The 16,974-nt window shown below is 41.8% G+C and overlaps 1 protein-coding gene across 4 annotated transcripts in view; it reads right to left on the bottom strand.

The window, feature by feature from the left end:
* The window catches only part of LOC112116915 (wiskott-Aldrich syndrome protein family member 3), a 168,640-nt gene that overhangs the window by 19,407 nt on the left and 132,259 nt on the right, over window positions 1-16,974 (bottom strand). For all 4 annotated transcript variants that reach the window (XM_026653503.1, XM_029911976.1, XM_029911974.1 and 1 more), the window contains exons 2-3: window positions 11,810-11,952; window positions 2,583-2,717 (exon numbers count right to left, since the gene is read on the bottom strand). In XM_026653503.1, coding sequence (XP_026509288.1) covers window positions 2,583-2,717; window positions 11,810-11,942 — 268 coding nt within the window. In that variant the 5' untranslated portion in view covers window positions 11,943-11,952. The remainder of the gene's footprint in view (window positions 1-2,582; window positions 2,718-11,809; window positions 11,953-16,974) is intronic.

Below are 16,974 nucleotides of genomic sequence, written 5' to 3'. Positions count from 1 at the left end.
CATGACTACCTAGCTTCTTGACAAAGCCCTGGCTGGGATGATTTAGTTGGGAATTGGTCCTGCTTTGAGCAGGGGGTTGGACTAGATGACCTCCTGAGGTCCCTTCCAACCCTAATATTCTATGATTCTATGATTCTTTGGTAACTTCTAAGCAGATGGAGGATTTAGGAATAAAACCTTGAAACTTCAAGTCCCTCTTTCACCTGGCTAGCACATGTGGGTACGCAAACATTTGTTTTTGACACTCAATTCTTTTTTAAACCTATTTGAATGTGAAATGATATGATCAGAATTACAGGCAGCTTTTTCAATCAAAATATTATCCTCAGCAATTAGCTATCCCGTTCACTATGGTGTTTCCAACAACAACATTAGGATGAAATCTTCCTAAAAAACATTTTTCTACTGATATTAAACCAATTGGGAGTATTATGGTGCTTTCAAAACTGTGTCTGATTAATAACTGATTTTACTGAAGTGAATTTTAGGAATTAAAATAGTTTGTGTGTGGCTCATTAATTTGAAAGATCATTAGCAGCGTCGGGGTAACTACAGAAAGTACTTTTGAGTGGAGTCTCCTGTGACCCTCAGATCTAGTCAATCATGAACATCAAAACAAAAGCTGCTCTGAGTGTCTCTTTACAGCTTCATAGGCTGACCAGAAACTATCCATAATGGAATAAATGGGCTGATGTTTTCTAAAAAAAATTAAAACTAGTTAAGTGAATTTAGTGCTCCTGAAATGTACCAGATTGAAAGACCTGAAGATTGAGGTCCTCCAATTTATCAAAGAACAGGTTCAATATGGACATGAGTAGTGCTAGTTTCCTCACATTTTACCATAGCAATGATTGGTGCCTCAAACCTAAGATGCAGGAGGCACCTGAAGATAGCTCAGTTTCTCAGACTACTTAGTTCTTGACCTCTCTCCTGAGATGGCCAAAAAGTGTTAAGGCCAATTCTGGGATTTTGCAAAGCAGGTATCTGTTAACTAGCAACTGGACTGAGATAAGCAACTCTTTACATACAGCAGGCAAAACAGCCATCCCATATAAGAACTTTGAGTCACTAGCAATCTAGATGTGAAAAGTTTCATATTTTTCCAATCTCCTGAACCATCTAAAAGTTTGCAAAATTATTTGCTAATTTTAGGGAACCGTAATTTACAGGGAGCTATTGATAGGACTTTCATAGTACGTTGCCATACTCTTCCAGTAAAGGGAGCATGTTCAGCAGCTGCTTTGAACTCTCATGTGCTTTGTGGCCTGAATGAGGAGTTGGCAATTTGTCCTGCCAGCTTGATGGGCTCCAGTTGACTCCACTCAGTGACGGCATTAGAGGCGAGCAATCAGGGTGATTGCCTTGAGCGCCATATTAACACATCTGTGAAGAGAGGGGCCAAATTCTTCTGTTTTGTTTTGCTGGGGGGTTAGGAGGCAAAATACCTAGGGCTGGCCCTGACTAGGCTGCCTCAGACATGGTCTGCCTCAGTAATACCCTCACTGAAGACTCGCAAAAAGACTGATTTATATTTCACACTAGATTCTTCTGGCAAATCCAGTTGCAAGATATGAGGAACAGTACAATTCCTGAAAGCAAGCATGTGATTACAGTTGCATATCCACAGTGTGTGAGTTCCTTTAATTCAACTTGAAGGTATCCTTTGTACCTGAATGCCATTTCTGGTGTACAAGTGAAACATAAATCCTAATATAGCCCTAATTTTTTTAATCACTGAAGTCAGCAGCTTCTTTAAAGAGATCCATTTTTATACGTACACAGTTGGCATTACGATTCTAGTAAAAACCAGCATCAAATTATACAGAGCCTTTGAATTGTTTCATTTTAAAAAAAAACAAGCTTTTCAATGTTAGGAAATTGAACTTGCAAGCAAGTTTGCACATTTCAGCTTTTTTTTTTTTAAAAGGTAGGACACAGGAATATGTTTTTAAAATTATTTAATGCAATTTCCTCAAGTTTCTAATGCATATTATTAATGTGGTCATTCATTTGTAATTATATACATAAACAAGTGATGCTGTAATTTTGGTGTTGATCCAAGGATGTGTAGTCTCTGGTGATTCAAACTTTGTATCATATTAGCTAGCTGATATTACATAAATCTCCATTTTCTTTAGGGAAAGAAGATTATAACAGCATTGATTAGAGCCAGTCATACTAGAGACACATTGATAATGAACATCAATGCTAAGCTGCAACACCCCCTTTTAAAATGAGAGGGCCAAATGCCCTAAACCTTTTAATGGTTTTACGATTTGGAAAAATTTCACTGATGACTAAATTAAATAACTTCTGATTTATTAAGATGACCTAGATCATGAGTGTAAGAGCTATGTCTCCTGTCCTGAAAGGCAAGGATTGTATCACAAAGTCCTCAAGAGGTTCAAAATATTTTTCTCCAATTAACCTAATCTGATTTTTTCCAGCAAGCCCTCCTAGTAAACATGATGAACTATCAGTTCAGCATTATTCCAAAGGAAAAAACAGTGATTGTTGTGTAATTAATTACTGTGACCTTGTCAACATCACTTCTGGTTCAGTGCTTTTATGCAATTACCTACCCTCTTCCACTGTTGAATCCAGCTGGGTAACTTTGACAGCAAGGCGATCAATTCTGTCTTGAAGAGAATTTGCTCTGATGTAGAAGTTGTTGGCCTCATTAAACAACTCACCAAATATGTCTTCAGCGTGCTTGCCTGTAGAGAAAAATAGAGAATGCCATCTGTTAAAGACTTATAAAACACAGGAAACACTACTTCAACAGCATGATATTACAGTTAAACACTCATAATAGAATTACAATATACAGACGTACTATGCACTTTAGCAATGCAGTATTACATCCAGAACAGTTAAATACAATGCAAATGGTCAGACAGATCAAAATAAACTTAAACAATCTCCTTAAGTGGCTGAGCTGCTAACAAAAACATGTAATCATTAAAATCCACTTCTGTGCCGAAAACTCCATGGTAGCCAATGTTATTGCTATCTTTTAAAAGGTTCCAGAGTCAGTCCTGGGAATAGTAGTGAGCCACAGTAAGTCAGGTATAATTTAATATATTTATTAATCGTCTGAACAAGAGTGAGCAGCACAAAGTGGCAGAATTATGTTAAAGTTTTAAGTTGTGCCCTATAACCAGGCTTCACTGTACACATGGTTAATTAAGGACATTCCAAAAATGCCCTTCAGCACTGTGTATTGACTGCTGGGTTGTTCAATAAAATCCTTTTGGCTGTTTCGGAATCTATTGCTGGAGATTGAAAAATGCCCACATTCTAGAACCCTGGAGGAGCCTCCCCTTTCCTGGATCCTTTATTTGGAAAAGATAGTCTATTAATTTAACAGTGACAAGTGATGCTCACAGAATAGTGATGAAGGAAAATTTACAATATTCTGATTTTATTTTCTCTCTTTTCTGAGTGGGGGAGTTTCCCAGTAGTAGAACCTCCACTAAATGTGGTGTGAAAATCTGTAAATAACATGATGAGCTAGATCCTGAGGTGCGCCCAAGCTCTGCTTAGTGCACCTAGTGGGGAGATAGACACGGCATTGTGCCACCTTTCTGCCCTCCACCTCCTGCCCCCAAAAAAGTCTAGGGGACAGCTGACAAACAGTCATAAGGACCAGAAAAAAAAGGGAAACAAACTTTTAGCAATGCCTCTATTTAAATGTTCATCTTCAGACTTCAGAATTAACTTTACATTAAAATGAATGGTCTGTTTGCAGCTCAGAGTTATTGTTTCAGTGTACTTGTAGATTTAATAAGATAACACTGCATCTGTTCACATTCAGAAGATCATCTTTACAACCAGAAGAGCTAGGAAAAAATATGTTAAAAGTCTGCATTTTGCAGAAGCTATCTATATGGGAGAAACTGCTCCACTACCCTTCCCCAGGCCCTTTACTGGCTTTCACCGATTTCCTCTGATGTGGCTAAATCAAAAGCTAAAGTTTACAAAGTGCTTTAAAAAAGGAAAAACAATATATAAGTGTCAGTTACCTTAAAGGAGGTAAAAGAGATTATTAAAGATCTGCTTGTGAATAATTTTCTCTTTTGAACATTGAAAAATATTTTTCAACGGTACTCACTGCTCTAAAAATGAATGGTGAATGGAACACTAACTTCCTGCTGACAACAACAACAATCTGGTAAAACAACAGTGTAACAGATAACTCAAATGAACATGGTCGCAAACCATTTCTTAGACACACTTAGCTTTTCTAGCTGCTCAGAACATTACTTTTTAAATTAGATTTTTTAATAATACATGTAGTTGATAAATTGGAAAGCTGAGAACTTGAAAGCTGTCTAAAGTTAGGAGGATCATAGCTTCCATATTAAAAACTGACTGTGCTATAAAAGCCAACCATTTAAAAACAGTATTACATAGCTTCTGGAAAAGTTAATTATTAATTTGCAAAAAAGAAAAAAAATAGTTACTTCACTTTCAAAAACAGCCAGAAATCTATGCATAACACATTCCAAAAGTCAAACTGCAATCACCCACTACTATTTCTGGATCAGTGTTTTTACAAGCAGAGGTGATCTGTTAATCCTTAATTTTAAAAGCTCCTCCCCAGCAACCCCAAGTAGATAGATAAATTGAAAGTCCTTTCCACTTCACGCAAAAAAAAAAAACAACCTTTCAATCTCCACTGTTTCCTTATAGTTACTGTAATATCTGACAGCACAAGGCAGTTCCTCCCTGCAGTTCCAAGTATCATCCTCGTACTATTCCATATTAGACTCTTCTTGATAAAGTGGCTTGCAAAATATACTTAAGTCTTTTGAGAAGATCACTACTACTTTTCATCAAATAATATGCATCATGATATTTCTCTCCAATGTCTGCAGTAAATAACTTGTGGGACATTTGTCTACAAAATTTTCATGCATCTGTAGTTGATCTCTGGTAGCAATCTCTGCAAAAATCAATTGCAATTAATTCCCTACAAAAATCTGTATTAACATATTGAATAAGATGTCTCTGAAGTTACCTTCTGAAAGAAATGAAAATGATTAGTGCTGGTTACAGAAAAGAAACAAATCAATGATGCAGATGAGCCTGAGAAGCAAAAACCTATCAGTGTTAATTACAGAGACTATCTTCTTTTAAGCTTATTAATGAAAGTATCTGAGACTGAAAAAAATAGTATTTCTTTCTTGTGCTTGAGGCCGCTAATATGCTTCTAGTATGTAAGGCAGGGTGGGCAAACTACGGCCTGCGGGCCACATCCAGCCCGTCAGACCTTTTACTCCACCCCTCAAGCTCCCACCAGGGAGCAGGAGTGGGGGCTTCAGCCAGGGGATGGGGTCCGGGGCTTTCCCCATTCCGTGCGTGCCGTGGCTCCGGAAGCAGGGGCAGCCAGGGGGCTCCGCATGCTGCCCCCGCCCCAAGTGCCGGCTCTGCAGCTCCCATTGGCCAGCAACCACAGCCAATGGGAGCTGCGGGGGCAGTGCCTGCGGATGGGGCATGCTTCCGGGAACTGCTTGAGTTAAGCGCCGCCTGGAGCCTGCACCCCTGAGTGCCCCAACCCCCTACCCCAGCCCTGATCCCCCTCCAAACCCTTTGATCCCAGCCCGGAGCACCCTCCTGCAGCCCAAACCCCTCATTCCCAGCCCAACCCCAGAGCCCGCACCCCCAGGCACAGCCCTCACCTCCTTCCACACCCCAACCGCCAATTTTGTGAGCATTCATGGCCCGCCATACAATTTCCATACCGAGATGTGGCCCTCAGGCCAAAAAGTATGCCCACCCCTGATGTAAGGTGACATCAAAGTAAGAGGGTTTCAATGCATTAACTGAACAACTATTTATCTAACTGTGAAAGCCTATTACTAAAGATAGGTGGTAAGCAATGGGGGAAGGGCAGCAAAGGAATCTAAACATATGAGAGAACACAACATTTTAAAAAATGATAAAAAAGGAAAAATGAATGTAGAAGAACTAGCAATTTAGTTGAGTACATTAATGAATTTATAAACTAAATTCAACTTACGAAGTATCCAATGCAAAGATTACCAAGGGCTTTTTATATTTACATTTCAGATATAATCAGCAGTGGACAGCAACTATTCTCCCTTCTCTGTGTACAAACATGGATAAAATCAGAGAACAAAAGAATCTGTTCCCCATAATGACTCTTGTCTGGCATATACTGTAGAAAAAAATATTTAAACTCCTTATCAGCTGTGTTATAGAGACAGGTGGAAGAGAATTTTCATAATCCATCAATGAACCTCACTTAATTCTTGGTGGTCTCGTTCAATACTTCAACTAAATGGATCCCCCAAAGAAGCATTTGCCCACTATACAAAAGGGCCATGAACATGAATGTAGCTTAAAGTTTTCATCTTGCATAGCCAAAACTATTGAGAGGCTGACAGGTTATGGGCTAAAAGAAGAGTCCTTAACTATATTGTGTAAGTAACAACAGTATTATTAAAGGGAAACAGTATGATCCAGTGAATAAGCAAAGAGTCATCTGCCCCAGACTTCGACTTTCCTACTGGCTGAAGTCCTGCTATCACACTGAACTCCACTAATCTGAGGTGATGAATTTCCATCTCTTTAAGAAATTAGATAATTATCAAACAGGTGAGAAGAAGGATGCAGAAGGGCGGAAGGATTCATTCCAAGGTCTCGAGAGCTTCATCAAAATTTCTTTTTTGAAGCTGCAGCTTGTGAGTAAGACAGACATACTAGAAACAGGATGTTGAAGACCTATGGCCAACACTGAAGTTTTTTCAATATCATCAAGCCTTTGTTAACTATTGATCTTCAAGATTCCCCACATGTATCTTTAAAGCCTTTCCCAACATGACTTGGTCAACTGAATCAAATGCAGTCTTCAGATCGACATACACTACATACACCATGAGCTCAAGAAGCCCCAGTATCTCCAATAACAAGCAAAGGGCCCAAATGGTGTTTAATATGGACTTGTTAGTCGTAAAGTCTGACTGTTGGGGGTGACGCTTCCGATGTAGCAAGGACTCCAAACGCACCAGCAGAATATATGCAAACACATTCCCTGGCATGGGCAACAAGGTGATCAGTCTGTAGCTCTTACATTCACTGTGTGGTCCCTTGCCCTTATAAAGTCAGTTCACAATACTGTCCCTCCAGGTGGTTGGCAAGGTTCCAGTTCTTCACACCAGGCAAAAGATGACCAGAAGTGATTCCGCTACAGGGTCAAAAGAACATTTTAGCAGCTATAAGGAGATGCCATCAGTGCCAGATGCACATCTCTTTCAGTTTGCAAATGGCACGCTTCACTTCATCCAAAGTTAGTGCATCTGTACAAGCATCTGGGTCCGAAATCACAGTGACTGCCAAATGATTCAGCTCTGGGCAAGCAGTGGCTGGAGGGTGTTTCAGACCACTGTGATAATGTTCCACCCAGCATGAGAGGATGTCATCATCTGATTTACATGGATGGCCTTGGCTATCATTCAGGATGCCGTTTGTAGCGACTACCTCTTGACCGCTGAGGTTGCAGATCACATGGAATGTCAGCTTTAAGTCTCTCCTGGCTAAGCAGAGTTCAACTTCATCTGCCATTTGGTAAGAATATGCCTCGCGATTGTGAAGCGCCAGGGCACTGAACTTTCGCTTCAGCTAATTATGACCGTGCCTATCGCCTTGCTGGTGGGCTGTGGCTTTCAATTTAATTGTCTGAAAGGCCTCCTCTGTTAGCCACGGTTGAAGAGCTGGACATCTATAGCTGATTGGTGGAGGATGGAGGCGAACAGAAACCAAGTGCCCTCAACCTCATCTGGCCGTCAGCTAGAGACAAGAATCTATTGCTGATGTCGATATAAAACCTGTTACCTAAACCTGGCATGCAGAGAAGTGCGCCAATGTCAACCTTCTTCAACTGGGAGTTGAAAAATCTGGATTCTGTGTACCCATCCACAAGTCATTTAATCACTCTGTGCCTCAGTTTCCCAATATTCAAATAGGGATGGATGTTACTTTATTTTGTAAAGCACTTCCATAATAGTGCTTTATAAAGAGCCAAGTATTATCATGTGTTTTTAATATTTCATGAAGTTTTTTTAAAAATCTTGTTTTGTTTATTTCATCCCTGTCATATCTTTCATAGCTATTGTAATTTTCATGCAATTGTACTTTTTGCTTAAGATTATTTCTGTTACACTTTTCCAATTTTATTTTCTGTGTGATCTTATTTATTTGCTCCACTTTCTCCACACGTTTGCCCACGTTGTTGCAGTTGTGCCTAAATAATCCCCTTTCTTCAACTTGGCAAGCCCTCTCCCAACCTTTCAGTCTGACAGGATTTTGTTTTTCCCCACCAAGTTCCACTAGTGTTACTACCAACCTATATTTCTCTGCCTCCTCAACTCCCTTATGAGCACCTCTGCTTCTCAGCCAGGCAGAATTATCTAAACATTAGTTGACTGATTCCCCTATCAAGCCATTTTAGGGAACACTTGACTGGTGACTCCAATGTGGGAATCTGGGAAAAACCCTGAAACCATGGAAAATACAGGAATTCCTATATATGTCATGACTGCTAACAGAGCTGCAAATTAGAACTACTGGCAAATATATATTTTCTTTTTGACTAAACATTGGTTTTATTTTGAATTTGTAATGAATACTAAATTAAGATGGCATTTGCTACTCTTGAGGTGTCCGTCACAAGGATGAAAAAAATGACACTACAATGTTTAAGTAGCTACAATTAGCACAACATTAACCTCAGTTGAGAAGTAATGTAAAAGCAAGCATGATGGCACAGGATAGGATATAAGAGTTCACAGGGCAGCAATCTGAGAAAGTGAAAAGAGACTTGCAATATATTAATACTACTACTATAAAAATAGGGTTGGCAGAATTTGATTTTTTTATAGTTTTGACTGATAAAAAAAATGCTTAAAAATAAACATTTTTATCTATTTAAATTTTCACAATTGTGGGAAATTATGGGAGGGTCCGACAATTATTTAATAAGAGTAGATTATAAGATTCAAAATGTTGAAGTTTTATAACTGTTAGAAAACAAACTTTCAACATCACATGCAAAATATACAAATAAAATATTCTTAAATCAAACCCTAGTAAGTTCTCAAGCAGCATTTATATTTTTCCATCAGTGTCTGTGTGTGCCCTGAACAGGGCCGGCCTTTGGGGTCGACGGCCAGGGCAGTTACCCGGGGCAGCTTCCCAGGGCGGCCTGCCAAAGAGGGCGCCGTGCGCTGGCCCAGCCCAGCGCTATACACCTCTACCTCGATATAACGCTACCCAATATAACACGAATTTGGACATAACGTGGTAAAGCAGTGCTCCGGGGGGGCGGGGCTGCACACTCCAGTGGATCAAAGCAAGTTCGATATAACACGGTTTCACCTATAATGCGGTAAGATTTTTTGGCTCCCGAGGACAGCGTTCTATCAAGGTAGAGCTGTACTTGCGTGCTGCGGCCAAGGGGCTGCGGTGCTGGTTTCTCTCCACCCGGCCCAGCCCCAAACCCCCACTTCTCTCTGCTGGCGCCGGGTGGAGAGGAGCCCTCAGCCGCTGCGGCTCTGCTCTGGCCCCACCTCCTCCCCCAGGAGGGTGGTGCGAGTGGGCGGGGGGACGCTCAGTGACAGGCCAGGGTCAGGGTTTCTGGCTGCCCCAATTTCATGCAAAAATTTAATTCAAGCCCTGGTAGTTCATATGAGAAATGTGAAGGATGAAATAGTGTGATGGTTCCCTTTTAGTGGGAGCAGCACATGGCTGGTGTTTTGGCCAGCTTTGGCTTTTATTAGCTGTATTTACACACACACACACACACACACACACACACACACACACACACACACACACACACACACACTCTTCCTCACACTGTCCCTCCCCCCCAACACACACACCAGAGCTCCCTGCATCCAGGTCACTTTCCCCACCTGTGCTGTGAGGCCTCAGCAGCTGCTGCTCTCGTTCCCTCTCCTTACGCAGCCCAGGCAGGGAAAATGACCTGGATGCAGAGAGCCCTGATGTTGCTCCTCACTCTCCCCCCCCCACCCCTCTAGGGGTGTGCAGGACAGAGGAGCAACTGTCCCGAGGGGAGCGAGCAGCAATGCCAGCTGCTTCGTGCATCCAGGTCAGTTTCCCCACATGGGTGCAGGAGGGGGATGCAGGGGTTAGGAGTGAAGGGGGTTATGGGATTAGGGGTGCAGGAAGGGGAGCAGGCCTTTGGGGTGAAGGGAGGGTGGGAAGCCTGGGGAACCCATGGGGGCCAGGGGCACCAAAATGCAAGTTTGCCCAGTGTGCCATTTTCCCTAAGACTGGCCCTGAAATCAACATTTACCAATCAAAATCTAATCCTTCCAAGCCTATATAAAAGTATCCAAGATGGAGAGTTAGCCGCCAGCATTCTGTATGCACAAAGCTCAAGGAAGAGGTCTGAATCTTACTGGGGTCTTGTCTACACTTAAAAAGCAGCTGTGCCACTGTAGCGCTTCAGTGAAGACGCTACCTATGCACACTGCACTGAGAAAGCCTGAGAGCTGTCAGAGCAGAGGGAGAGGGGATAGAGCTGGATCAGGCCACACCACCATTAACCCCATTCCTCCCCAGACCCAGCAAACGGCACCAGTAGCCCTTCCTCAATACCCCTCTGGGGGCACCACATGGGGCAGAAGCTCCTTTGACCTCCCAGGGATGGAGAATAGATGGAGAGAGACAGCGCGCACACAAGCTAGGTTAGTCTTCCACTAGCCATCCCTGAGCCTAGCAGTCCATGCCCCATTCCGGGATAACAGCTTTCTCCTAAATCCTGACGCTCAGGTGGTAAGAGTCTGTGCTGTGGTGCTAAAGGTTCAGGACTCACACCTGACCCATATTTAAACATGATACTTTTCTTGGACACAGTTTAGTACAGGGTGGATTAGTCAGAGCTCACTGCTCTCTAAACAAGTTCAGTAGACTCAAACTTTCCTAATAAATGTAAGCTCAAAAGAATAATATCTAGTGCCATTATCTTACGGAGTTGGAAACCTAATGAAGTCACATAACAGACTTTTTAATTAAGAGCTTTACCTGTATAAATTACTTCATGAAACCATTTTCTGTTCTGTTTCTGGCAGAAAAGAGTCTAAAGTTAAACATATTAAATCTATAGCTAACATAAATATTGTAATTATCTGAATTTCTAAAATACACAAAAATTGAAGCTCTTCCTTGAAATAGATCTAAACAAATCTAGACTTTCTTTCTAATAGTCTCTTGTTACCCTAACTTTCCTCAGTTACTGTTTGTCACTCTGTTTACAAGGGGACAATGGCATCCATTCTCTTTCTGATGTGTGTGCTTACTTCCCATTAGTATTAACAGGTCATGTGCAAGTAAAGGAAAACCAGATTCCTAAGAAAAAATAAGTTCCTTAAAAGACAACAGAACCAACTTCCTATGGCCATCTAATGCCAAGAAGCAGAGTAGTCTACTGGACTGAGCAAGGGACTGGAAGCCAGGAATTTGTGATGCATGTTCTAATCTTGGCTTTTACGTTGATTTACGTGGGCCTGAGGCAAGTTCACTTAGTCTCTCTGTGCCACACTTTCCACATCTAAACTCTAGATACCTCAGGGAGGTGTTGTTTGCACAGACCTTTGAAGATGTAAAGCAGTATATAAGAGCAGAAGTATTATTATGATACACTTTGCAAATGGCAAAGTCTTAAATTTTAATTTGTCCATTTAAAACAAGCAAACAAAGCCTTTGTGCTACTCAATTTTTCATTAATAAACAAAAGTACAAAACTATAGAGACTTACTCAGACTGCTTAGTTGCCGTATAATAGCAGCAAGGGTACTGTTGGTGACACATTCCAGTTCACTAGTTATTCCTTCAGGAAGAGCTCCTCGGCAGAGGTGCCTAGGTTCAATGTTCCTCTTTACTAAAGGCATGGCTCACAATCTGCAATTTACAGAAAAAAAAAAGTGTTATAGTTCAAGCAAAATAGGAAGTTACAATGTACACTGGACATTTCCCTAATATACCTTAAATAAGTGTTTCCCTTTATTGCTCATTTTAGATCACCCTCAAGTGTTCTAGGTACTGCCCAGAAAACACAAGAATGACAAGCCCCTGCCCTGAAGAGTTTATAGTCTAAGTGGACTTAACAGACAAATTAAGATCCAACATCCAAAAGTAATGTGCTGCGGGAGAGGACACAAGTTACAGAAATAAGATTCCTCAGTTAAGGTCTTATTGGCCGTATAGCTGTTGGTTATGTGGCTGTTACAAGGTTTGATATTTTGTAACTAAATATACTTGTTTTTCTAGGTGATGTTGTAGAAATATGCTTTTAGGGATGATCTGAATGAGGTAATGATGAAGACTTGACAAACAGATTTTGGAAGACCATTTCAAGTATAAAAGGCAATATGGAATCTGCGAGACATTTGTTGGAGAAAACAAAAGGGACATCAAGGCTTATGTCCCTGTAGGGGTTGAGGATGGAGACAGGCAAACGTGGCAAAACAGAGCAGACTGAAGGGATTGTGAAAGGAGACATGGGCATGGTTGCTGCAAAATACAGGTCCATAAGAAAGTGAAGACAAAAAGTTTGAACTTGATGCAACATTCCATGGGGATACAGTGAAGTGACTCGAAGGTGGAAGTAAAGATAAGTTATTTAAAAAATTATCAGTTAATAAATCTTTGTAAATTAGCAACTGAAAGGCAAGAAAGATGATTTTGAGATGGGCATTTTGGAATGAACCAAGGGAATGAGGCAAAGAAGATTAGAGAGGAGGAAGTTGCAGTAGTCAAGCAAGGTAATGATCAGCAAGTGAACCAATGATTTTTCTGCAGAGATTGAAAGCTCAGGTATTTTCTTTTTTTTTAAATGTCTGATGACAACAATAAATGTTTAGCTTTGTAGGATCACAGATATATTACAGGAGGGCACATTTTTGTACAGAAATCTGGATCTTCCTTAGGAAAACTAAGTGGCAAGAGTTTATTTGGAGGCAAATATTGAAGTCTTCCTTTTTGCTGCACTGGAGCAGTAATAAAGTAGTAACCTTTCACCTTTAATTTACTCCTGAGAGAATTCTACGCCACTGTGCAATGCAGAATTTGTGCAGAAGGGGAGATTACTTACATGTTACTGGAGGTTCTTTGAGATGCGTGGTCCCTATCTGTATTCTACTGAGAGTTATGCACATGCGCTGTGTGCTTGGAACTTTTCAAAGTAGGAATGTCCATCAGTCCACGCATACGCCCTTGTACTGCCTCATGGTTTCGCCCAAGACGATAAAGGGCAAGGCGGACTGACTGCACCTTGAGTTCCTTCTCTACCACAAATCTAACAAATCTGCAGCAGAGGGAAAGGAGGGCGGGATTGGAATACAGATAGAGACCACACATCATAAAGAGCCCCTACCGTGTTTCCCCGAAAGTAAGACATCCCCCGAAAATAAGACCTACTTCCAGTTTTGCCTCTCGCTGTAATATAAGGCATCCCCCGAAAGTAAGACCTCCCGGATAATAAGGCCACCCCGGAATATTAGGCCCCGAAGCTCCAGGAAAAATAAGACCTCCCCTGAAAATAAGACCTAGCGCATCTTTGGGAGCAAAAATTAATATAAGACACTGTCTTATTTTCGGGGAAACAGGGTAGTTACACGTAAGTAACCTCCCCTTCTTCTTCTTCGAGTGACGGTCCCTATTGTATTCCACTGAAGATGATTAACAAGCAGTATCTAGATAAGAGAAGGGTGCAAGGAAGATGACTGCACCATAGAACAGAGACCGCTGCATCAAATGAGGCATCTGTCAGAGTCTTGCACCAGGGCATAGTGAGAAGAAAAGTTGTGTACCGAACTCCATATGGCCACCTTACATACGTCCATAAGGGACATATTGTGGAGCGCGGCCGTAGTTGATGCTTGTGCTCTCGCGGAATGGGCCTGAATCCCACCTGGTGGGGACTGCCCCAACAACTGATAGAGCGTAATGCACTCTGAGACCCACTTCGAGATTCTCTGGGTGGAAATGGCCTGCCCCTGAATTCTGCCTTCTATGGCAACAAATAGCCTAGGAGACTTCTGGAATGGCCTCATCCTTTGCAGGTAAAAGAGCATAAGAACAAAAAAGCAGCCATACTGGGTCAGAACAAAGGTCCATCTAGCCTAGTAGCCTGTCTTCCAACAGTGGCCAATGCCAGGTGCTCCAGAGGGAATGAACAGAACAGACAATCCTCAAGTGATCCATCCCGTCGCCCATTCCCAGCTTCTGGCAAACAGAGGATAGGGACACCATCCCTGCCCATCCTAGCTAATAGCCATTGATGGACCTATCCTCCTTGAACTTTAGTTCTTTTTTGAACCCTGTTATAGTCTTGGCCTTCACAACATCCTCTGGCAAAGACTTCCACAGACTGACTGTGTGTTGTGTGGAAAAAATACTTCCTTTTGTTTGTTTTAAACCTGCTCCCTATTAATTTCATTTGGTGACCCCTAGTTCTTGTGTTACGAAAAGGAGTAAACAACACTTCCTTATTTATTTTTTCCACACCAGTCATGATTTTATAGACCTCCATCATATACCCCCTTAGTCATCTCTTTTCCAAGCTGAAAAGTCCCAGTCTTATTAATCTCTTCCCATATGGAAGCCATTCCATACACCTAATCACTATTGCTGCCCTTTTCTGAACCTTTTTCAATTCCAATACATCTTTTTTGAAATGGGGCGACCACATTTGCACGCAGTATTCAAGACGTGGGTGTACCATGGATTTATATAGAGGCAATATGACATTTTCTGTCTTATTATCTATCCCTTTCTTAATGATTCCCAACATTCTGTTTGCTTTTTTGACTGCCGCTGCACATTGAGTGGATGTTTTCAGAGAACTAGCCACAATGACTGTAAGATTTCTTTCTTGAGTGGTATCAACTAATTTAGACACCATCATTTCATATGTATACAGGAACTCCTCACTTACCGTTGTAGTTATGTTCCTGAAAAATGCGACTTTAAGCGAAACGATGTTAAGCGAATCCAATTTCCCCATAAGAATTAATGTAAATGGGGGAGTTAGGTTCCAGGGAAATTTTTTTCACCACACAAAAGACTATATTATATATACATACACATATATATACATACATACACACACACACTATAAGTTTTAAACAAATAATTTAATACTGGTACACAGTGATGATGATTGTGAAGCTTGGTTGAGGTGGAGGAGTTAGAGGGTGGGATATTTTTCAGGGAATGCCTCACTGCTAAATGAACTAGCAATTGACTGAGCCCTCAACGGTTAACTCCCACACTCTAGGAGGCAGCAGGAAAGGAGGGAGGGCAGACACACACCCTGTGTGTGAGAGAAAAAAATGCACATTTCCCCTTTAAGTAGCTGACCTCAGGCTTAAGTACATTGCCCTTTAATTAAATAAGCTTGCTGAGACCTGCTGAGACTGCAGCTACTCCTAGAAGCTCCCTCCGTAATGTGTCTCTCCCCCCCCAGCTCTATGGAAGATGGGGTAACCGGGGTGCAGGAGCAGGGGGGAGGGGGAGACACCCTGACATTAGCCCTCCTCTTCCCCCCTCCCCCCGTACAGCAAGCAGGAGTCTCTGGGAGCAGCTCCAAGGCAGAGGGCAGGAGCAGCACATGGCAGTGGCGGGAGGGACACAGCTGAACTGCAGGCAGCTGCTGCACAGGGAACTTAGGGGAGCAGGGAGCTGATATGGGGGCTGCTAGTCCACCCTGGTTCCAAGCCCCCACCAGCTAGCTGCAACGGGCTGCTCTTCCTGCAAGCAGTGGACAAAACAGGCAGCTGCCAAACGACATTAGAAGGGAGCATTTCACAACTTTAAACAAGCATGTTCCCTAATTGATCAGCAACAACGTTAACCGGGATGACTTTGAGGAGTATCAGAGAGGTAGCCGTGTTAGTCTGGATCTGTAAAAAGCAACAGAGAGTCCTGTGGCACCTTTAAGACTAACAGATTTATTGGAGCATAAGCTTTCGTGGGTGAATACCCACTTCGTCAGTGTATGCTCCAATACATCTATTAGTCTTAAAGGTGCCACAGGACTCTCTGTTGCTTTTTAAGTGAGGAGTTACTATAGTGGGGATTATGTTTTCCAATGTGCATTAATCAACATTGAATTTCATCTGCCACTTTGTTGCCCAGTCACCCAGTTTTGAGAGATCCCTTTGTAGCTCTTCACAGTCTGCCTGCGTATCTTGAGTAGTTTTGTATCATCTGCAAATTTTGCCACCTCACTGTTTACTCCTTTTTCCAGATCATTTATGAATATGTTGAATAGTATTGGTCCCAATACAGACCCGTGGGGGACACTACTATCTCTCTCTCTCTCCATTCTGAAAACTGACCATTTATTTCTACCCTTTGTTTCCAATCTTTTAACCAGTTACCAATCCATGAGAGGACCTTCCTCCTTATCCCATGACAGCTTACTTTGCTTAAGAGCCTTTGGTGAGGGCCCTTGTCAAAAATTTTCTGAAAATTTAAGTACACAATATCTACTGGATCTCCCTTGTCCACATGCTTGTTGACCCCCTCAAAGAATTCTAGTAGACTGCTGAGGCATGATTTCCCTTTACAAAAAACATGTTGGCTCTTCCCCCAACAAATTATGTTAATCTGTGTCTGACAATTCTGTTCTTTACTAAAGTTTCAACCAGTTTGCCTGGTACTGAAGTCAGGCTTAGCGACCTGTAATTGCCAGGATCACCTCTGGAGCCCTTTTAAAAAATTGGCGTCACATTAGCTATTCTCCAGTCATTTGGTACAGAAGCTGATTTAAATGATAGGTTACAGGTTACAGTTAGTAGTTCTGCAGTTTCACATTTGAGTTCCTTCAGAACTCTTAGGTGAATACTATCTGGTCCTAGTGACTTATTACTGTTTATCAATTTGTTCCAAAGCCTCCTCTAATGACACCTCAATCTG

This window comes from Terrapene carolina, unplaced genomic scaffold, assembly GCF_002925995.2.
Source record: "Terrapene carolina triunguis isolate 2854851 unplaced genomic scaffold, T_m_triunguis-2.0 Scaffold139, whole genome shotgun sequence".
In the NCBI taxonomy this organism is placed as follows: domain Eukaryota; kingdom Metazoa; phylum Chordata; order Testudines; family Emydidae; genus Terrapene; species Terrapene triunguis.
This window is presented reverse-complemented; position numbering and strand designations above follow the sequence as displayed.